The 24,835-nt window shown below is 47.6% G+C and overlaps 1 protein-coding gene across 5 annotated transcripts in view; it reads right to left on the bottom strand.

The window, feature by feature from the left end:
• Positions 1 to 24,835, bottom strand: part of TBC1D2 (TBC1 domain family member 2) — a 49,252-nt gene that overhangs the window by 16,908 nt on the left and 7,509 nt on the right. For 3 of the 5 annotated variants that reach the window (XR_008445540.1, XM_054033212.1, XM_054033210.1), the window contains exons 2-7: positions 11,818 to 12,253; positions 10,628 to 10,772; positions 8,838 to 8,979; positions 3,679 to 3,815; positions 2,042 to 2,229; positions 299 to 685 (exon numbers count right to left, since the gene is read on the bottom strand). Coding sequence is in view for 4 of the 5 variants with exons in the window: in XM_054033212.1 (XP_053889187.1) it covers positions 299 to 685; positions 2,042 to 2,229; positions 3,679 to 3,815; positions 8,838 to 8,979; positions 10,628 to 10,772; positions 11,818 to 12,228 (1,410 nt within the window). In the remaining variant the exon portion in view is untranslated. Of the gene's footprint in view, positions 1 to 298; positions 686 to 2,041; positions 2,230 to 3,678; positions 3,816 to 8,837; positions 8,980 to 10,627; positions 10,773 to 11,817; positions 12,254 to 12,643; positions 13,167 to 24,835 lie in introns of those variants that run through there. The other 2 variants (XM_054033211.1, XM_054033213.1) reach the window with 2 other exon arrangements.

The following is a 24,835-nucleotide window of genomic DNA, read 5'->3' as shown; positions in this document are numbered from 1 at the left end:
CTGTCTGAGGGGAAATGTTGTTTACACAGAGGACACATCTGGACAGACTGAGTGAAAGCAGCAACAGAGGAGGAGCTAAGGGTTGAATGGAGGATGACTCGGCGGAGTCAGGCTACCACTTCCCCATCTCTTGATCCAGACAAACCCTTCAAAGCCCAGGACTGATATCAGCCCAGCACTTGCAAACTGCCTGCACTTTGGACAGCAAAGGAGCGGCACAAACCAGTCCCAGGCGCCTGCTGTACCATATACTACAGAGCCCCCCAGCTGCTGATTTGGCTGTGCCTGCCTCACAGACCTTCAAATGCTCAATCTCCTCCTGCTGCTTGTACAAGGTATCCGCGGCCACAGCATCAGCCTCTTGCACCGGCTCAGAGAGATCCTGGGCAATCTGCTCCGTGAGCTTCAGGATGACTTGCTGCTTGGCCTGGTTCTTGTCCATCAGGAGCTGCACGTGCTCCTGCAGCTCCTCCACACGCCTGTCCCTCAGAGCCACGCTCTGCTCCAGCTCCTGCTTGTCGGTCTCCAGGGCTTCCACCCGACTGCTGAGCTCCACAATTTGCCTCACTTTGTGCCGCACCAGCTCCAGCCGGTCTCTGTCTTCTGCAGCAGTCAGGTACATGCTGGATGCTCTCTTCTCCTGCTGCGCAGCCTCCAGAGCCTTGTGGAGAAGCTTAACCAGCTCCTGCGGGGACATGGAGCGATCGTCACAGCACACGACCACAGGCAATACAGCACCGGCTCTGAATGAGGTCGCAGCAGGCCTGGGGTTCTGGTTAAGGGACGGGGACACTATCTAAGGGGATTTGGGAGAGACGTCCCTTGGGCAGGACACCCCATAGCTGCCTTTTGCTGAGATGTGGGCACTAGCCAGTGTCGGAGAACGATTTGCAATTCCTATGTGTCTATAACAGCGGAGCTGTGCTGCCAGCCTGCCTGGGAGCACCCAGCATGGACGGGTCTCCATGCTCCAGGGCCTGTACCAACCTAGAGGTGCTGTGCTGTTTGCAAGGGGATGCTGTGCATCCCACCTGGCCCCGGGCTCTCCACAGGCAGATTCCTGAGGGCTGACTGGATGCAGAGCCCCGGGCAGGGGCGGCGCGCGCTGGCTCCGGGGCTGCCAGAAATCCCCTTGTCCTGGTAACACTTTCACGGTCATCTCCCCTCCCCGGAGCAGGCTCTGACTCATGGCACATGGCCACAGAGGAAGCTTGCACGGTCTGGGAGAAGGCCATCGCCTCCAGGAAGTAAACGAAGGACGGAGCCAAATCCCCCCGCCCTGAGTCACACCAGTGTGAGCCCACTGACCGCCCCGAGTCACACTGGTGTGAGCCCACTGACTGCCCTGCCCCCGCCCCGAGTCACACCGGTGTGAGTCCATTGACCCCCCCCTGCCCCCGCCCCGAGTCACATCGGGGTGAGCCCAATGACCCCGCTGCCCCTGCCCCGAGTCACACCGGGGTGAGCCCACTGACCCCCCTGCCCCTGCCCCGAGTCACACCGGGGTGAGCCCAATGACCCCGCTGCCCCTGCCCCGAGTCACACCGGGGTGAGCCCACTGACCCCCACCCCGAGTGACACCGGGGTGAGCCCACTGACTCGCCCGTCCCCACCCTGAGTCACACCGGTGTGAGTCCAATGACCCCCCCCCGCCCCGAGTCACATCGGGGTGAGCCCACTGACCCCCTGCCCTCGCCCCAAGTCACACCGGGGTGAGCCCACTGACCCCCCCCTGCCCCGAGTCACACCAGTGTGAGCCCACTGACCCCCCCCGCCCCGAGTCACACCGAGGTGAGCCCACTGACCCCCCCCAACCCCGAGTCACACCGGTGTGAGCCCAGAGTGACCCCTCCCCTGCCCCAACTGAGAACAGCTCCAAAGGAACATCACTGGAGAACCAAGCATAACATGCTAGCAAATGGCACCCCAAGAAGTGCTCCTGCTAGCACCTAGGGGCTTGATCCAAAGCTCCTTGGGGTCTATAGAGCCATCCCAATGGCTTTGCTGGGCTCTGGAGCAACGGTTCCCAGACCAGCCTTACCTTCTGAGACTTGATTTCCTCTGTCAGCGTCAGGACCTGCTGCTGCAGAACAGCCACCTTGTCAGGGGAGCTTCTCTCACGTGCCAACCCTTCAGGGAAGGCAGGGAAACCGCTGGTCAGCCACTTCGCTTTCCTAGGCCAGTGTGACCTGGGCCCAGCCCGTGTGTCCTCTCGGGCCTGCTCCCTGACTGAGGGAGACAAGTGAGAGGAGGGGAGTCACTTCTCTTGTGGGAAACCAGCACCAAACTGAATGACCAGCTGAAGAAAGACGGACACACAGGGCCAGCTGAAGTGCTGTATCTAACGTAGATACACAGGGCTCCAGCCTCAGCCGAGCTCGATTGGACGTAGCTCCGCTGGAGTCAATGGGGCTGATCCCAGCCGGTGTCAATGGGCGTGGCTCCACTGGAGTCAATAGGGTTCTGCTGATTTACACCAGTAATGGCCATTTGGAGGGAAGACCGGCTGCCAAGCGAAGCCTGACCGCTCTGGTGGGAGGATTTGCTGCTCAGAACAGAGAGCAGAGGCAGGAGTGGCTGCTCTAAACTGCAGCCATTGGGAAAGTGCTGGCAAAGCCCATGCCCACTGCCAAGGTACCCCACTGCTGCAGGCATCAAAAAGAAAACAGGGCCAGGTCCCCAGCTCCTGCAAAGTGGTTTCAAGGGAGCTATGCCAGTCAGTGCCAGCTGGGGACGCAGCCCTGCGATGTTCCATAGCCATGAGCGGGAGCTGCTCTGGAGTCCTGGAGAGCAGAGCACTAGGGTTCGATGTCCCTAGAGGACATCGCGACGCTCCCTGAGGCCTTGGCTACACTTGCGAGTTACAGCGCAATAAAGCAGCCCCGGGCACACTAGCTCACTCCCTGTCCACATTGGCAAGGCACGCAGAGCGCTCTGACTCCGCGGCTACAGCACTGCTGGTACTCCACCTCGGCGAGAGGAATAACATTTGCTGCGCGCCCGCTGGAGCGCCGTAGCGCCAGTGTGAACGAGGTGTTGCATTACTGCGCTCTGATCAGCCTCCGGAAACGTCCCATAATCCCCTTAAGGCAAGTGGCCACTCTGGTCATTGTTGTGAAATCGGCTGCAGGAATGTGGAAATGCCCTTTCAAAGCTCCGTTTCGGAGAAGCCGGCTGCTTATCAGCTCCAAGAAAAAGCAAACATTTACTGTTTGCTTTGAGTGAGTGAGAGAGAGGTGGGGTTGGGGGGGGGTGTCTGAACTTACAAGACAGCATGCTGACACTCTCAGCACCCCAAAAACCCACTCTCTCTCCCCCCACATACACACAACACACTCCCTGTCACACTCCACCTCACACCCCCGCCCCCATTTGAAAAGCACATTGCAGTCACTTGCATGCTGGGATAGCTGCCCATAATGCACCGCTCCCAATTGCCGCTGCAAGTGCTGCAAATGTGGCCAGGCCAGTGCGCTGGCAGTTGTCAGTGTGGACAGACTTCAGCGCTTCCCCTACTGCACTCTCTGAAGGCGGGTTTAACTCACAGCGCTCTACATCTGCAAGTGTAGCCATGCCCAGAGAAACCCGTCTCCTTCAACAGCTGGCAGGGCTGCTGCACAATGATTTCACGATGCCAGGCTGGGATACAGGCCACAAAGGGTAGTGAGGAGAAAGTACCTGGACATTCTGCCTCCCCTTCCACCTCTTGTTCTTCCACCGGAGTCCCAGGGTGCGCCAGGAATCCCTCAACACCGGAGATGCTCCTGCCATTGCCCGGGAGCTGCCTGGTGCCACAGATATTGTAGATTGTATTTCTGAAAAGACAAAGAAACCCAAGGAGCCCGAGGGCCAGGAGAGCCGTGGTCACTGAGGCCAGCCTGATCACTGGCTCCCCTGGATTGCCACGCCCCTGGATGCTGCTCCTCACTTTGTTATGCAGGAAGGAAAAAGTAAGGCAGAGGGGAGGAGTTGGGAGAGGGGTCATTGGGAGGTACCATCACTTGGAATAAGAAAATCCAGACAAACATCCATCATAAGAACAACCATACTGGGTCAGACCAAAGGTCCATCTAGCTCAGTATCCTGTCTTCCGACTGTGGCCAATGCTAGGTGCCCCAGAGGGAATAAACAGAACAGGTAATCATTGAGTGATCCATCCCCTGTGAGTGATCATTGGTCCTTTTGGTCAATTTCATGGTCACAGGATTTTAAAAATCATAAGTTTCATGATTTCAGCTGTTTAAATGTGAAATTTCACAGTGTTGCAATTGTAGGGTCCTGACCCAAAAAGGAGTTGTGGGGGGGTTGCAAGGTTATTGTAGGGAGGGTTGTGGGACTGCTACCCTTACTTCTGAGGAGCTGGAGAGCAGTGGCTGGTGGCCAGCAGTGGCTGCTGGCCAGGAGCCCAGCTCTGAAGGCAGAGTTGCTGCCAGCTGCAGACAGAAGTAAGGATGGCCTGGTATGGTATTGCCACCCTTACTTCTGCGCTGCTACCTTCAGAGCTGGGCGCCTGGCCAACAGCTGCCACCCTCCGGACACCCAGCTCTGAAGGCAGCACAGAAGTAAGGGTGGCAATACCATGACCATCCTAAAATAACGTTGTGATGACCCCCCCTGCAACTCCCTTTTCGGTCAGGACCCCAATTTTAGAAACGCTGGTCTCCCCCGTGAAATCTGTACAGTATAGGGTAAAAGCGCACACAAGACAGATTTCATGGTGGGAGATCAGACTTCACGGTCTGTGATGCATTCTTCATGGCCCTGAATTTGGTATGGCCCTAGTCATCAGTGATCATTAAAAAATAGATAAAAAACAGGCCAGATCCCAGCTGGTGTCAATCGGCCGTAGCTCCACTGGCGTCAGTGGGGCCAGATCCCAGCTGGTGGAAGAGGTGGATGAGGCTTTTTTTAAACAACTAACAAAATAATTGAAAGCCCAAGATCTGGTGGTGATGGGGGACTTCAACTATCCAGTTATATGTTGGGAAAATAACACAGCGGGGCACAGACTATCCAATAAGTTCTTGGACTGCATTGCAGACAACTTTTTATTTCAGAAGGTTGAAAAAGCTACTAGGGGGGATATGTTCTAGATTTGATTTTAACAAATAGGGAGGAACTCGTTGAGAATTTGAAAGTGGAAGGTAGCTTGGGTGAAAGTGATCATGAAATCATGGAGTTCACAATTCTAAGGAAGGGTAGAAGGGAGTACAGCAAAATAGAGACAATGGATTTCAGGAAGGCGGATTTTGGTAAGCTCAGAGAGCTGATAGGTAAGGTCCCATGGGAATCAAGACTGAGGGGAAAAACAACTGAGGAGAGTTGGCAGTTTTTCAAAGGGACACTATTAAGGGCACAAAACCAACCTATTCCGCTGGGTAGGAAAGATAGAAAATGTGGCAAAAGACCACCTTGACTTAACCACGAGATCTTGTATGATCTAAAAAATAAAAAGGAGTCATATAAAAAATGGAAACTAGGACAGATTACAAAGGATGAATATAGGCAAACAGCACAGGAATGCAGGGGCAAGATTAGAAAGGCAAAGGCACAAAATGAGCTCAAACTAGCTATGGGAATAAAGGGAAACAAGACGACTTTTTATCAATACACTAGAAGTAAGAGGAAGACCAAAGACAGGGTAGGCCCACTACTCAGTGAGGAGGGAGAAATAGTAACAGGAAACTTGGAAATGGCAGAGATGCTTAATGACTTCTTTGTTTTGGTCTTCACCGAGAAGTCTGAAGGAATGCTTACCATAGTGAATGCTAATGGGAAGGGGGTAAGTTTAGAAGAGAAAATAAAAAAAGAACAAGTTAAAAATCTCTTAGAAAAGTTAGATGCCTGCAAGTCACCAGGGCCTGATGAAATGCATCCTAGAATACTCAAGGAACTAAAAGAGGCGGTATCTGAGCCTCTAGCTATTATCTTTGGAAAATCATGGGAGACAGGAGAGATTCCAGAAGACTGGAAAAGAGTAAACATAGTGCCCATCTACAAAAAGGGAAAAAAAACAACCCAGGAAACTACAGACCAGTTAGTTTAACTTCTATGCCAGGGAAGATAATGGAGCAAGTAATTAAGGAAATCATCCGCAAACACTTGGAAGGTGGTAAGGTGATAGGGAATAGCCAGCATGGATTTGTAAAGAACAAATCATGTCAAACCAATCTGATAGCTTTCTTCGATAGGATAACGAGTCTTGTGGATAAGGGAGAAGCGGTGGATGTGGTATACCTAGACTTTAGTAAGGCATTTGATACGGTCTCGCATGATATTCTTATCGATAAACTAGGCAAATACAACTTAGGGCTACTATAAGGTGGGTGCACAACTGGCTGGATAACCGTACTCAGAGAGTAGTTATTAATGGTTCCCAATCCTGCTGGAAAGGTATAATTAGTGGCGTTCCGCAGGGGTCTGTTTTGGGACTGGCTCTGTTCAATATCTTCATCAACGACTTAGATATTGGCATAGAAAGTACGCTTATTAAGTTTGCAGATGATACCAAACTGGGAGGGATTGCAACTGCTTTGGAGGATAGGGTCAAAATTCAAAATGATCTGGACAAACTGGAGAAATGGTCTGAGGTAAACAGGATGAAGTTTAATAAAGACAAATGCAAAGTGCTCCACTTAGGAAGGAACATCAGTTTCACACATACAGAATGGGAAGAGACTGTCTAGGAAGGAGTACGGCAGAAAGGGATCTAGGGGTTATAGTGGACCACAAGCTAAATAGGAGTCAACAGTGTGATGCTGTTGCAAAAAAAGCAAACGTGATTCTGGGATGCATTAATAGGTGTGTTGTGAGCAAGACACGAGAAATCGTTCTTCCGCTCTACTCTGCGCTGGTTAGGCCTCAGCTGGAGTATTGTGTCCAGTTCTGGGCACCGCATTTCAATTTCTCAACATCTTTCTTGGAGAGGGTCCAGAGAAGAGCAACAAGAATAATTAAAGGTCTTGAGAACATGACCTATGAAGGAAGGCTGAAAGAATTGGGTTTGTTTAATTTGGAAAAGAGAAGACTGAGAGGGGACATGATAGCAGTTTTCAGGTATCTAAAAGGGTGTCATAAGGAGGTGGGAGAAAACTTGTTCATCTTAGCCTCTAAGGATAGAACAAGAAGCAATGGGCTTAAACTGCAGCAAGGGAGGTTTAGGTTGGACATTAGGAAAAAGTTCCTAACTGTGAGGGTGGTTAAATATTGGAATAAATTGCCTAGGGAGGTTGTGGAATCTCCATCTCTGGAGCTATTTAAGAGTAGGTTAGTTAAATTTTTATCAGGGATGGTCTATACAGTATTTGGTCCTGCCATGAGGGCAGGGGACTGGACTTGATGACCTCACGAGGTTCCTTCCAGTCCTAGAGTCTATGAATCTATGAATTAAGCAGAGCGCCCCATAAGCTCTAACAATTCACCGCAGCTGAGGATCTGATCCCAAGTCTTTCCTGTAAGTGAATGTTGTGCTAGTGACGGTGGCAGAAAAGACTGGTACAGTATAGATAGTAGGCAAAGCCAGCTCTTTCTTTCTTTGTCTCTCTTGCATCACACCGTTCCCTTATTTGTGTCAATTTGTCTTGGTTACAGTAAATACAATATATGGGGTCCGCTGGATATAGCCAAACTAGACTCCTAACAAAAAACCACGCAGCAGAGGCTGGATTTGAAGATAGGGGATGCAAGGACACACTTATATCCTCAGGCTCCTAACAGAGTGTCTGTTTCTGCTGCCCACCTGACCCACAGATAAGAGCCCTAGCTAAACTACCATGCTGTGGGAAACAAATCAGACTGTTCTACCCCACCCGGGATGTTCTCCAGTCCCCACGGAGCCTGAATTTGTGGCATTCTCCTCCTAGGATAACACAGCGTGTGGTCCCAATGGGCTGGCTAGCAATGTTAGCCACCAGGACTGTCAACGGTGTTAGCTGTCAACATTAGTATCTTTTTCCCTGACTAGCATTAGAGGCTAGAAGCTCTAGCCTCCATGATCTGGTGCTTGTGACAACCAGTGCCAACGATGAATGCTAGGGCTCCAATCCCCAAAGCACTTACATACAGCCATGCACAGGCTTATGCACTCTGCTGGATCAGAACTCGGAAGGTCAGGGCCTGATCCGGTTCCCACCTTAGTCAGTGAGAACCTTTCCCTTGACGTCGATGGGAGCTGCATCAGGCCCTTGGAAAGGCTGGAAGTCCATGTGCATTTGGGGCTTGATCCTGCAAGGAGCTGAGCACTCTGGCCCTGATCCACTGATGCACTTCAGCATGAGCTTAACTTTAAGCCCTGAGCAGTGCCACTGACAGCAATGGAACTGCTCACCCGCTGGGAGTTAAGCACTTGCTGAATCGGTTCTAGAGCGCTCAGCGCCTTGCAAGGTCAGCTGCTTTGGGCCAACACTACATGACTACTTCTGCGCATGCCCAATGCACCTGATCCAACGCCCACTGGAATCAGCAGCAAGAGTCCCATTGACTTCAGTGGGCTGTGGATTAAGCTCTACTGCGTGCACTCAGACACGACTGTGAGCGCACTTATTAGATTGTGCACATCAACGTAAGTGCTCGTGCAAAAGGTGTATGGACACTGGCATTTAAAAAAATCCAGGCTGTAGACCTGCTGCTGAGATTTACTGGTCAGAGAGCGACAAGGAAACACTGCAGAGAGCTTGCATTTCCTCCTGGGCGGTATTCACTCTACTGCGTTTGAGTTCCCACATGCTGCATGAAGGCATTACCCACATGACACATTTCTTGTCTTGTGCTATAGTAATGCTCAAGAGCACCACAAGACAGGAGCCCAATACACCAGCCACACCTCCATCGCCACTTACTGTATTTCAGTCCAAGGGTGTTTGAGGGAGATGTTCTGGAGGGCATCAGACAGCTGGGGAGCGGGCAGAAAGGCTGCCTTTAAACCTACCACATCTGTAGGGGTTTTCACAGGGGGCAAGAACCCCTCGCCTTCAGTGTGAACTAGAAAACCAGGAGAGAAATTAGATGAGCTCCTAAACCTTTGATCAAACTCTGCCTCTTTACATTAGGCATTAAGCCTTGTCATATCCTTTCAGCTCAGTCTGTATATCTGTTCAAGACAGATCAGAGGAAGCCATCCAACCTTCCATGTAGTTTTCTAGAGAGACAAGGTAGGTGAGGTAATATCTTTTATTGCTGAGAGAGACCAGCTTTTGAGCTACACAGAGGTCTTCTTCAGGTCTGGGCAAGGTACTACCAGCGTCACAGCTAAATATGAGATTGAACAGATAGTTTAGCACAGAGGTGGATTAGGGGTTTTTGGGGCCCTGGCCAGAGCAAGTAGGGGCCCTTTCCCACTCCTTCTGCCTGCAGTCCCCCCTGCATGAGGCCACCGCGCCCTGACCCTACTCCCCGGCAGGAGCACTGGGTGGGCGGAAGGAGTCGTCATGGTATGGGGGTGCCCATTTTTCCTGGGAGCCCCAATTGGCTGGGGCCCCTGGGCAGAGGCCCCATTGGCCTAGTGGCTAATCCACCACTGGTTTAGCATAAGTAAGTAGCACATAATCTATCTGTTTGATCTCATATTTAGCTGTGACACTCGTAGTATCTTTCCCAGACCTGAAGAGCAATTGTGTGTGGCTCGAAAGCTTGTCTCTCTCACCAACAGAAGTTGGCCTAGTAAAAGATATTGCCTCACCCACCTTGTCTCTCTAATATCCTGGGCTACAACACTGCATACAACAATTGTAGTGTGCTACACAGATAAGAGCCCAGAGGCCCGCAGATGCAAACATCTTTCTATTCATCCACTGCCAAGGTAACCTAAATTGACTTTAACTGTTTACATTTTAAAGTGTACAATGCAGTAACCCTGAGTAATGTCCACACAGAAGCCAAACAAGGAAAAAACAAAACTGTGCTGGCATCATTTCCCCCCGCAGACGGTATCATTTGTATGTATTTATACTCATAATAAAACTGATGCCACAGAGCCTGGATTACTGGAAAAGACAGTGATAGCTGCCAAGTAAAAGAGAGACCAACACACATCTATGCCTCTTAAACAGAGGTACAGCATTTGCTGGCAAATTTTTTTTTTTTTTTTAAAGCAGGAAAGTGTGCACCTGGTGACAGCTAAGCAACAGACTAGCCCCCAGGGGCACCCTGCACCAGTCACAGGGGCGTAACTGTGTGATCATGTCCTGACACAGATTGCAAATGGAACAAAAGGTAGGCCCTTCGCTGCAGGCCCTGTAGCCCCTTCAGGAGTTCCTAAGAACCGTACAGGGTTCACTCCAGGGAAAAAACAAGAGCAACTGTAGACATACATCTAAATGCCTTTGACCCCACCAACCCTGCTGTCCCTCAGACAGCCCCAGCTAGACAATCAGAGCCCTGGCTGTGTATGAAAGTCAGTCCCTTTATTTCAGAAGATGAGCTCTCCAATGAGAGCTAGCTTTGCTCTCATTACAAAGGCCAAACGTTTCAAGCTTGGGGCCCTCCATGTTGGCACTTCAGTACCACCTTGAAGTCAGTGGGAGCTTCAGGAGCTCAGCACCTCTGAGACCTGGAACTTGTTTAGGTGCCTTGTTTGAAAATGCTGGCCCAAAATCTCCGTACACTGATCAGATTAGGGGGAAATACCTACTGGTTTCATTGAGCAGAGATTCATTCGCAGGCAGGGCTGCCGCAGTGACGCTGTCCACAGGAAGCCCAGTCTGGGTATTGCAAAACGCCCAACGCTTCATCTGCAGCTGCTGCAGCCAGTACATCATGGCCTGTCGGCTGAATGCCTAACATTACATAAAACAGGTTGGAAGTGGCTCTCTGAAGTGACAGTTGCAGCCTGCTGTGAGGTCCTTGAAGAGCTGATCACCACCTCCCTGCTCTAGTCCAGCTGATGTTGGCCAGGCAGGAGACACCTGCTCCCTGAGCACCAGGCCCCCAGTTGTAACCCTGATTCAAGAGGCATGTGGTAAATCCTGAACCCTGGTCTCCCAGGCATACCGCTGACTGTCTACTACATTAGATGGCTGGTCTCCTTGTTTTAAAGGAAAAGCCTGTCACAGCTGGAGATTTCTGGCCCTGCTGCGTTGGGCAGAGAGTGATATAGAGGGAGTTGAAAGCTGTAGGAGTTAGTTTGCAAAGGCTCCATCCTCAGTCAGCTCTCGTTGCTACTGATCCATTGCTCTTTGCCAGAGGAGTCCCACCGAGATTGGGATTTGACCATGGGGCTCTGCAGGTGAGTCAGGTCAGGCCTGGTGTCCTCAAGTCCCATCCTTTACTAAATCTAGGTGGGGAAAGACAGGCTTGTGACCCCTGCATCTGACTGTAACTAGAGGTAAATGTATATGTTTTACAGGGGAAGTTCTAGGCACTTGGGCAAAATTCAGGCAGACATAGACCCCAGCCAGTGCTACTGACTTTAACGAGACTGAATAGGTGTTTAATTAGTAACCACATGCCTCTCTCCCACCCAAATCGTCACAGTGAGCTTCCAAGTTGACCCAGCACCCGTCCCCAGGCCAGGATAGCTCAGTGTTGTATTAGAAAGGTTACATCCTGGAGTTCAATTGCTCCTGACTTAACTTTCCTTTTGAACTCCATGTCTGATTCTGCTCCCATTGAAGCCAGTGGAGTTTTACAACAGAATCAGTGAGAGAATCAGGCCCAAAAGCTAAAGGCCTGCATGCTCTCATGGTAGTGCTTAAACCTTGCTATTGAACTTTTACCTGGACCATTTTAATGCTGGTCCATTCATACTAACAAGCTGCAATACTAGCTCCTACATTTCACAATAGCCAGCAGCAGTAGTTGCCTAGAAAACATTGTGCTCACCTTAAGGATAAACACTCTGCTTGGAGTTCTGATTTCAAAAACCCCTTCATCTGCATCCACCTTGCAATCAAAACCAGCGCTGGAGAGATCAATGCTCCCCAAAGGGTTAACATCTTGAGCTGTCCTGCAGTACAGTAAGTGACATTTATTTTCATCATAAAAGAACCAACGAGACTTCCAGGCCTTGATTGGCCCCTTGACCCCAAGTTTATTTAAATAGCCACAGAGTTTTTTTCTGGGTTCTTCTCTGCTAGGATTGAGCTGTGCATTTCCCAAGTCCCTCTGAGGCGACGATACAGCTCTCTCTTTCGCTGAGCCTGCATTACCGCTGTTATCATCGGAATCTGACTCAACTGGCTTGCCTGGAATTCCAGCCAGGAGACACTCTCCACTTTCAGGTCTCCTTTCCATCTCTTCCAGGAAAGATCTCCTAAACCTGGAATTAGAATTGCAACAGGAAACTTACTAGGTAAAGTATAACGGCAACTCACAAATACTGTTGAGAATTGATTTGTAATGGTCCAATATTTTCAAAACGAAGTGTTAAAGTTTGGCTCCTACGTCCATACGCCTAAAGTAGCATAAGAATGGGCATACTGGGTCATACTCAAGAACCATCTAGCCCAGTATCCTGTCTTCTGACAGTGGCCAGTGCCAGGTGCCCCAGAGGCAATGAACAGAACAGATAATCATCAAATGATCCATTCCCTGTTGCCCATTCCCAGCTTCTGGCAAAACTAAGGATAGGGACACCATCCCTGTCCATCCTGGCTAACAGCCAATGATGGACCTATCCTCCATGAATTAATCTAGTTATTTTTTTAACCTTGTTATAGTCTTGGCCTTCACAACGTCATCTGGCAAAGGGTTCCACAGGTTGACTGTGTTGTGTGAAGAAATACTTCCTTTTGTCTGTTTTAAACCTGCTGCCGATTAACTTCATTGGGTGACCCCCTAGTTCTTGTGTTAGGAGAAGGAGTAAATAACACTTCCGTATTTGCTTTCTTCACACCAGTCGTGATTTTATAGACCTCAATCAGATCCCCCCTTAGTCGTCTCTTTCCCAAGCTAAAAAGTCCCCATCTTATTAATCTCTCCTCACATGGAAACTGTTCCATACTCCTAATCACTTGTTTGTCTGACTTCCAAAGGTGCTGACTTTAACCTTTGACTTCCCTGACATAGCTCTCACCTTCCCCATCTCCTTTCCTCTAGCATCCATTCATCTTGCCATTCCCTTTTCCACTCTGAAGTCAGAGTGGGCTGACAGGAGAGAAGTGACATCACGACACCGTGAGCTTTAGAAGCGAACATACTAGACATAGTATCTTGGCAAGTCGAAGCAGAAATGTGGCAGATGTGGCAATTTCCTGTCATATCCTTGACAAACCTTACTGAGTTCAGTTTAAGAATCTCTGACAGTGTGAATTGCCTAAAGGCCAACAACAGGGTCCACTGTTGTAAAACAGCAACTCCTAACGGGCCTGACAAACCCACTACATCTAGCACACCACTTTTGTGGTATTTATCCATAAATGATGTCACATAGAAGTCTCTAATAAAAGCTTATATCATACTGATCCTCAAATCATTGCAAGATGCATATACGAATTACATTTAAGGCCTTTGTATATATACTGAAAATATGTTTTATAATCTGTCTCCAACCAAAGAGAAAAACTGGTTTCTTCCAGACAGGAGGTAAGATATGTATCTCTCCAAATGTAAACTAAGCATTGTAAGCCAACCCAATGGAAGCCCGATTTACACACTGAGTCACCAGGAAAGAAGCATAACAGAGAATTAGCTATAGGGGTAGCTTAGGTACAAGCGATCATGACTTGGTTACATTTATAATGTGCAAGCAGAATAAAATCCAGACCACTAATATATATACTTGGTGCTTTAGTAGGACCTACTTCACAAAGCTAAAAACAATTATGAACCAAATCAGCTGGGAGGAAGAATTTAAACAGAAAAATGTGACTGACAATTGGTAATCATTTAAGAATACCTTCCTAGATGCCCAAAAAGCCAAAATTGAGGGAAGAGACCATAAAACCAATCTGCTTTAAAGGGGAAGTTAATAGATTCATAGATTCTAGGACTGGAAGGGACCTCGAGAGGTCATCGAGTCCAGTCCCCTGCCTGCATGGCAGGACCAAATACTGTCTAGACCATCCCTGATAGACATTTATCTAACCTACTCTTAAATATCTCCAGAGATGGAGATTCCACAACCTCCCTAGGCAATTTATTCCAGTGTTTAACCACCCTGACAGTTAGGAACTTTTTCCTAATGTCCAACCTAGACCTCCCTTGCTGCAGTTTAAACTCATTGCTTCTGGTTCTATCCTTAGAGGCTAAGGTGAACAAGTTTTCCCCCTCCTCCTTATGACACCCTTTTAAGGCACAAGGCAACTATATATATGATAGGAACTGTAGAAAATTCATACAAGAAGCAAAGGGACACAAGGAGAAATCTATGGCCAGCAAAGTTAATGGCAATAAGGAATTTTTTAAAATATATTAGGAACAGAAAGAATTCTGACAATGGTATTGGTCCATTAGTATATGGAAATGGCAGAATTAACAATAATCATGCTGAAAACGCAGAAGCATTTAATAAATATTTCTGTTCTGTATTTGGGGAAAAGCAGATGATACAGTCTCATCAAATGGTGATAACGCTCTTTCCATTCCACCAGTATCGTGGGAGGATGTTGTGGAAGCAGAGAAAAGAACTGACAGAAGGGAACTGCAATGCATGATGGTTGTTAGCAAGAGTCAGGCTTCGTAGAAGGGAACTGCAATGCATGATGGTTGTTAGCAAGAGTCAGGCTTCGTTAGCAAGAGACAGTCTTTGTTAGCAAGAGTCAAGCTAGCTGTGACCCTGATAACCCTGATAACGCGAGATTTGTAGAAGCCAGGATTGTGTGAGGATTGTGTGAGACGGGTGAGAAAGAGCTGTGTAAGAAGTCATTGTGACCTCAGTATAGATAAGGTGTAGAAGACCTTGTGTAGATAAGGTATAGAAACTAATTGTATGTAGGCAAGAGTCAAAACAAGTAAGGAAATGAGATATCAAGATGGCCTATGTATAAACAAAATGCAGCTGTCCCTCATTATTTCTGTAATGAAAGGTATAAATGCTTGCTGTAATTAGTTACCAGAGAGAGACCTGTTTAGCTCTCTCCCTCTGCACATGTGAGAGTTAATAAAACATCTGACTTGCGGTACCTAACAAAATAGTGAGAACTCAGTTTTTCTTCGACAATTTGGGGGCTCGTCCGGGATGGCAACACCCACTGAGGCAACGGCAGCTGCTACGGATCGTTCCCCTTCGAACCCCATGGCGCCACAATAGAGGTAAGAGACCTTTTGAAATCTCTATTGGGGTGTCGGAGGAGGACTGTCCGTGGGGCCGTCTGCCCCTGTTGGGCTCATGCCATCCGAACTTATTGACTGTGCAGCAAGGTCAGATGCTGAGCGGCGTAATAGGGGAATTGTTTGCCGCCCCCTGTAAGCATATGCTAGGTGCATAGGGTTTGCACCTGTGTTGAGGGGTTGTTACCGCCTCAAGAGGGGTTTTTACCGCCTCAAGTGATGCATCAAGGTACTTGGGAATAGTACCTGGAGGTACTCAGGAGTAGTACCTGGTAGAAGGCCTTGGTGTGTGTGTGGTCTGTGTGTGTGTGTGTACACAGTGTGAATTGAGTGTTACCGGAAGACGCCCAGAGTACTCTGCGAAGTCTTTTGGCTCGTGACCAGAACTACTCTAACGCAAGCCTGGTAACTAGAGGATCTTTTAGGAGATCCGACCCATGTAGGTTGACTCGGCCTGGCATCGTCCGGCGAGGAGGCTACCTGGGTCTAGGAGTGTGTGCACCCATCTTCCCTCCCCTTTTGCTCTCCGTGTGAGCCACTGACAGTCTGATCATCTCACTGGATGCAACAGAGTAAGCGGCGCTTTCTCTCTGAGATTAGCCGACGCTCTTTGCTGAAGGGAGGTGTAGGGGGTCATGGCTATCCTCGTTAGTCACTCCTGTGTGAATACCCTGTAGGGAGAGATCCCTAGTTTATGAGCCGCTAGCGCGGACAGGGCATCCTTTCCCTTTGAGTGTGTGATTGGAAAATGGGTGGGGGACAGTCTAAGTCTTCCCTTTCACCCCCTAAGAGTACCCCAGCTTATTTCATGTACGTACATTATGGCCCGAAAACCTGCAGGTATTTAGATAGTTGGAATCTTTACACGCGTGCAAATCCATCTAAACAATGTCCACTAGAAGGTACCTTTGATTTAGACAAACTTAAATACCTTAAAGAAACTCTGGCTTCACCAAAAGCCTCTGATGCACAGTGGGAGCAATTTGTCTGTTGGTGGGAGGAAGCAACAAAGAGACTCCACGAGTCTCGAGTGCGGAGTCTAAAGGACTCCCAGGAAAAGTTAAAAGCCCAAGTGCAACATTTACAGCTTAAATGCAAGGCATCCAACTGTCTACCCCCTAGAGCGATTCCTTCTGCTCCTGTGTATCCTAATCCCGTTCAAGCAATTCCTTCTGCTCCCCTTTATCCCCAATTAGTTAGATCTGACAGTGAGGAGGAAACTGCTGAGGATATTTTAGATTTCTTCAGTAACATTCAGCAGCAGCAGCCCGAGCTGCCTCCTCCCCCTGCACAGCCTGGGTCTGCTAACGAATCTCACCCGGCAGTGCCAGTTTCACCACCGCATGTATCAGCTGCACACATTGTTCTCTCTTCCCCTGGGAGAGAAGCCTCCTCTTCACCACAAAGAGGTGATTCTGAGCCTCCCAGTAGCTCCCCTGATTCTAATCCCTCTGAGGAAAGTACCCGTTATCTTACTAGAAGTGTGGCACATGCACTCCAGGTTCCTTTAAGAGGCCTGGAACTATTTCTCAAATGCGTACTTTTCTTGGCATGACTGGGTACTGTAGACAATGGATTTTAGGCTATGCAACAATGATTAAACCCTTACAGGATCTGACTAAGTCAGGTACCCCTGAGCCTCTTCCTTGGTCTCCAGAGGCTGAACAAGCTTTTGTTGCTATCAAGCAAAGTCTGTCCAGTGCACCAGCCCTGGGACTTCCTGATTATGCTAAACCATTCACTCTTTTCTGTCATGAGCGTAATGGGTTTGCTTTGGCTGTATTAACGCAAAGGCACGGAGACAAACACTGTCCCATTGCTTATTACAGTACTGCCCTAGACGCTGTGGCAGCTGGATTTTCCCCTTGCCTGCGTGCTGTAGCTGCAGCAGCTCTTGCTGTACAGGTATCTGAATCTATTGTCTTAGGATCTCCTTTGATTGTGGCTGTCCCTCATGCTGTGGCTGCACTCTTGTTAAAATCTAAGACACAGCATCTATCCACGTCTCGTCTTACAAAATATGAGCTTGTCTTGTTGTCTTCATCTCATATTACTTTGGCTCGTTGCCCTGTTCTAAATCCTGCCTCCTTGTTGCCTGGGCCCGAAGACGGAGACCCACATGACTGTGTGTCTGTGACATCGGTTCTCTCTCGTCCAAGAGATGATTTACTAGATGTGCCTTTGCAAAATCCTGATCTTATTTACTTTGTAGATGGTTCGTGCTTGCGAGATTCTAAGGGCAAATTGGTTGCTGGTTATGCTGTGTGTTCTGCACATGCTGTTATTGAAAGTGCTTTTCTTCCTTCTGTGTTCTCTGCTCAAGTGGCCGAACTTGTGGCTTTAACTCGAGCCTGCATTCTAGCTCAGGATCAAGCAGTTACAATCTATACAGACTCTCGTTATGCTTTTGGAGTGGTACATGATTATGGGTTGCTCTGGAAGTATAGAGGTTTTCTTACATCCACTGGTTCTCCTATTAAGAACAGTCTGTATGTCTCTGCTCTTTTAGATGCCCTTTTATTGCCCAAAGCTATAGCTGTCGTGAAATGTACAGCTCACCAGAACCCTCATGATGAAGTTACCCGTGGAAATGCTTTGGCAGACTCTGCAGCCAAAGCAGCGGCCCTTTCTGCACCTCAGGCTGAATATACTTGTGCTTTGATTGAACAGCCTCCACTAGCCTCCCTTGAGGATCTGGCCAAGATCCAGGAAGCTGCACCGGCAGCTGAGAAACGTTTTTGGAGTGCTAATGGCTGTATTCTACACCCTGACCATCTTTGGCGTGCCCCAGCTGGTCGCCTGGTTGCACCGAAGATGCTAATGCCCTATCTTGCTCGTGTATACCACGGAATGGCTCACGTGAGCAAAGGGGGGATAGTTGCTGCAGTTAACCGAGATTGGTGTGCATTCGGGTTCCCAGTCATTGCACATCACTACTGTCAACAATGTGTGATTTGTCAGCAGCATAACATTGGTAAAGCTGTTAAAGTTAGGCAGGCAGCTCACCCTCCCCCTTGGGGACCTTTTGTAAATATTCAGATTGATTTTATTCAACTGTCTAAATGTTGTGGCTATGAATATGTATTGGTTTTGGTGGATGTATTTTCAAATTGGGTTGAAGCTTTTCCCTGCAGGAAAGCAGATGCCAGGACTGTTGTGAAACTTCTGCTTAAAGATTTTGTACCACGATTTGGCATCCCTGTGAGTATCAACAGTGACCGTGGAACTCATTTTACTGGACAGATTGTAAAAGAGTTATGTGCAGCTTTGCAGATTCAACACAACCTTCACTGCCCCACCATCCGCAGTCTGCTGGAACAGTGGAACGCCAGAATGGAATTCTAAAAAATAAACTGGCCAAGATTTGTGCTGAAACAAACTTGAAGTGGCCAGATGCCCTTCCTCTGGCACTAATGAGTATGAGGGCCACTCCCAATCGAAAGACTGGACTCAGCCCTCATGAGATTCTGACAGGGCGCCCGATGAGACTAACAACTGCGCCCCCACTGACCCTAGCTCAGATGGACATTCATTTAATGGATGACACAATGCTTAAGTATTGTCAGGCACTAATGAAATGTGTTAAGTCTTTCTATACACAGGTGAAAGAAGCACTACCCAAGGATCCTGTACAGCCCTGCCACTCGCTGGAACCAGGAGACTGGGTCTACATAAAGGTCCATCAGCGAAAGACTGCCTTGGCTCCACGCTGGAAAGGCCCTTTCCAAGTCCTGTTAACTACCAACACTGCTGTGAAGTGCCAAGGACTGCCCACCTGGACCCATGCTTCGCACTGCAAAAAGACCCCTCCGCCTGGAGAGGATTCTCCAGCAGCTGATCAGCCTGTTTCTCCTGCTAGCTCTGCTGTGCCTCCTGGACCGCAGGGAAAGAGGACAAGGTGAAGTGCTAGTAACCTCTCCCTTGTCCACTGACAGATCTACTGTGCCTTTGAATTCTTTTACAGGAATCACACCAGTACAGGGTGAAGTGCTAGTAACCTCTCCCCGGTATTATGGTGAATCACAACTGCTTTTGAAGAAGAAAAGAAGAAACACTCGCTCTGCTGAAACCACCAAAGTCCAGAACTTTCTAACTACAAAAGACATTAAGAACTGGCCCTGGTGGAAGAAACGAAGTATTGTTTATTGGCAAGGAGGGAACTGTGGGGAACGTTCCTGGGAATGTGGGGTCCAGTGGTGGGGTGGATTCTTTCCAGGATCAGGGCTTTGTGCTTATGGACAGGTACCTTCAGGATGCACTGCCCTCCCTAATTGGCTTTCAGATGATGAATATAAAAAAACGCCTTGCCACTACAAAGACTACACCCACCACCACTAGTCCCTTGACCCTTGCCACCACCACTGTAACTTATCCAGATACAAACAGTACTACACATTCCAATGATGAGAAATTGGGCCAACTAGAGAAGGCCATAGGCCTTGTTTCTGGAGCACAACTAACCCAGGTACAGGCTGGAGTTGGTGAGTTACATGTTATCTCCGCCCTTAGTTCTATGACCCAGAAGTTACTGACAGAGATGGTATTGAATATCACTGAGGCTGGGAAGGCATTGCAGTGGGATCTAGCATGCTCAGAGATTCAGGATTTCTTGAATGACCAGCTAATGGCCATTCGGAATGATCTAGAGCACCAGGCTTGGCCCACTGCCCTTACAGACACGTCAGGAGTGCCATCTGACCTGTGGCCATGGAGACATACTTGGAAACTTTCTGGGTGGAAGTGTGGACGTTCTCAGTGCTCCTTCCAAGCATATGGACCGGTACAGGGGGTGTGGGCTCCCACATACCGTATCCTGCCAGGTCCATGGGGAGGATGCATATGGGATTGGGTAATTCATCGAGACATCTGGGAAATTAGACCACCTGGTATGCCCAATCGATTTTTAGTTAGTGCTCCTAGGATTACACCTGACATTTGGATGGGGTTAGGTAACCTGTGGATATTCTGGCCATTAGAACCCCCACAGCTTCAGTGTACACGTAAACTGAAGCCAGGAGAAGTTGTCACTGTCTATGACTACGTTTGCTGGGAGGGTAGGGGACAAGGAACTACCCTGACAGGACACTTACTCTTCCAAGCTAATGATAGCTGTGTGTATGTTAATGACACCATATCACAAGACATACATTTTAATCTCACTACCACTGCAGGCAATCATATCATTTACTGGCCTGCAGATAGAGTTTTTCAAGTAGCCCTTAGGTTCCAGATACCCTTTAATTGGACTAGCTTACTATCTGATAGATTTCAAAATTTGCTTTCATTGTTACCTGAGATTCAGAAAATCTCTGAAGTACAAGGGCAAATTCACATGCTTCAAAATGTATATCAAGTAGAAAAGTATGCCTTTCACACTGCTTATAGAGTAGCTACCTTATGTACTAAATATGATGTATTGTGCTTTATGACAAAGGCTGTACAACAACCCCATTATAGTATTGCTATGGGAATGTTATTGCTTGTATTGTTATTAGTTAGTTTAGGATTATGTTATTGTTGTTGTAAAAGACGTGATAATAGTAATACCTTTCATGTTCATGCTAATCATGCATTATCATTGCATCCAATCAAAACCCCTAAGGTTGAAGCATCTGATTTAGAATCTGAAGTCCAGGACTTGATGCAAATAGAGATTTGAGAATGTTTGTTGTACTAGAAGTACAAAAGGGGGGGGGTTGTGGAAGCAGAGAAAAGAACTGACAGAAGGGAACTGCAATGCATGATGGTTGTTAGCAAGAGTCAGGCTTCGTAGAAGGGAACTGCAATGCATGATGGTTGTTAGCAAGAGTCAGGCTTCGTTAGCAAGAGACAGTCTTTGTTAGCAAGAGTCAAGCTAGCTGTGACCCTGATAACCCTGATAACGCGAGATTTGTAGAAGCCAGGATTGTGTGAGGATTGTGTGAGACGGGTGAGAAAGAGCTGTGTAAGAAGTCATTGTGACCTCAGTATAGATAAGGTGTAGAAGATCTTGTGTAGATAAGGTATAGAAACTAATTGTATGTAGGCAAGAGTCAAAACAAGTAAGGAAATGAGATATCAAGATGGCCTATGTATAAACAAAATGCAGCTGTCCCTCATTATTTCTGTAATGAAAGGTATAAATGCTTGCTGTAATTAGTTACCAGAGAGAGACCTGTTTAGCTCTCTCCCTCTGCACATGTGAGAGTTAATAAAACATCTGACTTGCGGTACCTAACAAAATAGTGAGAACTCAGTTTTTCTCCGACAATGTTAAACAGAAGCCATTAAAGTTAGGCATTTTTAAATTAGAACTTTTTAAAAAGTTGGCTGACAAGCTTGCTGGACCATTAAAGTTAATTTTCAATGAGTCTTGGAGCATTGGGGAAGTTCCAGAAGACTGGAAGTTAATGTTGTGTCAAATTTTTAAAAAGGGTAAATGTGATGACCTGGATAATTAGAGGCCTGTCAGCCTGACATTGATCCTGGGCAAGATAACGGAGTGGCTGATATGGAACTTCATTAATAAAGAATTAAAGGAGGGTAATTTAGTTAATGGAAATCAACATGGATTTATGGAAAATAGATTGTGCCAACCTAACTTGATAGCTTATTTTTATGAAATTACAAGTTGCGTTGATAAAGGTAATAGTGTTGAAGTAATATACTTAGACTTCTATATGATTAAAAACTAGAATATAAAATTAACATGCCACACATTAAATGGATTAAAAATTTATTAATAGATAGATCTCAAAATGTAACTGTAAATGGGGAGTGTAGGTGTGTTTCAAATGGGGACCTGCAGGGATTGGTTGTTGGCCCTACACGGTTTTACATTTTTTATCAATGACCTTGATGGAAGAAAACATACATACAATCATCACTGATAAAGTTAGCAGATGTCTCAAAAATTGGGGGAGTGTTAAATAACGAGGAAGACAGGTTACTGTTTCACAATGATCTAGATTTCTTGGTAAACTGGGTGCAGTCAAACAATATGCATTTTAACATGTCAATGTATGTGTATACATCTAGGAACAAAGAATGCAGGCCACACTTACAGGATGGGGGACTCTATCCTGGGAAGCAGTGACTCTGAAAAAGATTTGGGGGTCATGGTGGATAATCAGCTAAACATGAGTTGCTAGTGGGACCTTGGCCAAAAGGGATAATGTGATCCTGGGATGCATAAACAGGGGAATCTCAGGTTATTTTACCTCTGTATTTGGCACTAGTTCAACCACTGCTCCAATAGTGTGTCCAGTTCTGGTGCTCACAATTCAAGAAGGATGTTGATAAATTGGAGAGGTTCAGAGAAGAGCCATGAGAATGATTAAAGGATTAGAAGACATGCCATCTAGTGAGAGACACAAAGAGCTCCATCTATTTAGCCTAACAAAGAGAAGGTTAAGAGTGACTTGATTACAGCTACATGGGAAACAAATATTTAATAAGGGGCTCTTCAATCTAGCAGAGAAAGGTGTATGATGACAATAGATTGAACCTGAAGCTAGATAAATTCAGAGAGAAATAAGGGCGTACATTTTTAATGGTGAGGGGGATCCACCTGTGACAGATGGCAATATTCTGGGCATATTTTAGGAGAGCCCATTGTATTAAAAATGCAAGTGCCTATGTAATATTGTAGGATTTTTCTGGAACTTCTCTAGCGGGAAGACAGGATTAAGGCAATACTGGGGAAAAAGGCATTGCAAATGCCCACCTAAGGACTCAGCTTTTCAAGGTTTGCCATGTGGGAGGGGGATCTTTTGTATGCTGATCACTTGTTACCTGAGGACAGCTCAGAGTGGATTCTCCAGGGACAAACAGACAGAGCAAGGACTTGTGAATAAATAACCCGAGTTTAAGCTGACTCAGGGCCTTCTGTCTGATCCAGCAAATAGACTGGCCCTCTGGTTCTTATAACTGGGCAGTGACACTGTGATCAGTCTCTGAAGAGAAAGCAAGCAGGCCTGCTTAGGCAAGCTGTCATTTGCTGGCAATGACAAAATGTGGGCAAGGAACTGTGCAGCCTGGAAATACCCTGGTCAGGAGGGAGAGAGACAGGTGTCTCTCCACCTAAGAGAGACTGGCTGGGGAGCCAGAAGCCTGGGAGTGGATGCCCTTGCTGGACCACTGAGGGGAAAACCCAGGTGTAGTTGCCATGAACCGGGATACAACCTACTGCTGAATATTCCATTTTCTGACATGAACATGCATATTTCACAAAGGCATGGTGCCATATGGAATTTCACACCATCAGTAAACTTTAGTTCCTCAACTACCTTTTCCTGTGTAGCAAAGTCACACAGGCAGGTCTAGCACATTCTAGTGAGCGGGGAGCCACACTCAAATCCCCTGACCCCAAATGGCACCGCATTCCACAAGTGGTGACTTTGATAGAATTGTTTGTGGAGCAAGGTGCTATTCAATATGAGCAAGTGGATTGGAATCTGCTCTCACAATGTTATAGGCAATTTTCTCTCTTTGCCCAGTGTCCATGGAGCTTCAAGTCTATTGGCTCCATCAGCAGGCTCCATTCATTCAATTCTCACCTTTATGCTTTCACTCCATTTCCCACACTGAATGAGGGAGGCAACCTAGTGACAGAGGATGTGGAAAAAGCTAATGTACTCAATGCTTTTTTTGCCTCTGTCTTCACGAACAAGGTCAGCTCCCAGACTGCTGCACTGGGCAGCACAATATGGGGAGAAGGTGACCAGCCCTCTGTGGAGAAAGAAGTGGTTCGGGACTATTTAGAAAAACTGGACGTGCACAAGCCCATGGGGCCGGATGCGCTGCTTCCGAGGGTGCTAAAGGAGTTGGCGGGTGTGATTGCAGAGCCATTAGCCATTATTTTTTAAAACTCATGGAGATCGGGGGAGGTCCCAGATGACTGGAAAAAGGCTAATGTAGTGCCCATCTTTAAAAAAGGGAAGAAGGAGGATCCGGGGAACTACAGGCCAGTCAGCCTCACCTCAGTCCCTGGAAAAATCATGGAGCAGGTCCTCAAGGAATCAATTATGAAACACTTAGAGGAGAGGAAAGTGATCAGGAACAGTCAGCATGGATTCACCAAGGGGAAGTCGTGCCTGACTAACCTAATTGCCTTCTATGATGAGATAACTGGCTCTGTGGATGAGGGGAAAGCAGTGGATGCTTTCCTTGACTTTAGCAAAGCTTTTGATACGGTCTCCCACAGTATTCTTGCCGCCAAGTTAAAGAAGTATGGGCTGGATGAATGGACTGTAAGGTGGATAGAAAGCTGGCTAGATCGTCGGGCTCAACGGGTAGTGATCAATGGCTCCATGTCTAGTTGGCAGCCAGTTTCAAGCGGAGTGCCCCAAGGGTCGGTCCTGGGGCCAGTTTTGTTTAATATCTTTATTAATGATCTGGAGGATGGTGTGGACTGCACTCTCAGCAAGTTTGCAGATGACACTAAACTAGGAGGCGTGGTAGATACAATAGAGGGTAGGGATCGGATACAGAGGGACCTAGACAAATTAGAGGATTGGGCCAAAAAAACCTGATGAGGTTCAACAAGGACAAGTGCAGAGTCCTGCACTTAGGACGGAAGCATCCCATTCACTGCTACAGACTAGGGACCGAATGGCTAGGTAGCAGTTCTGCAGAAAAGGACCTAAGGGTC

Source organism: Malaclemys terrapin, chromosome 6 (assembly GCF_027887155.1).
Source record: "Malaclemys terrapin pileata isolate rMalTer1 chromosome 6, rMalTer1.hap1, whole genome shotgun sequence".
NCBI lineage: Eukaryota > Metazoa > Chordata > Testudines > Emydidae > Malaclemys > Malaclemys terrapin.
Note: the sequence above shows the minus strand (reverse complement) of the source record. Positions and strands in the feature narration are given on the sequence as shown.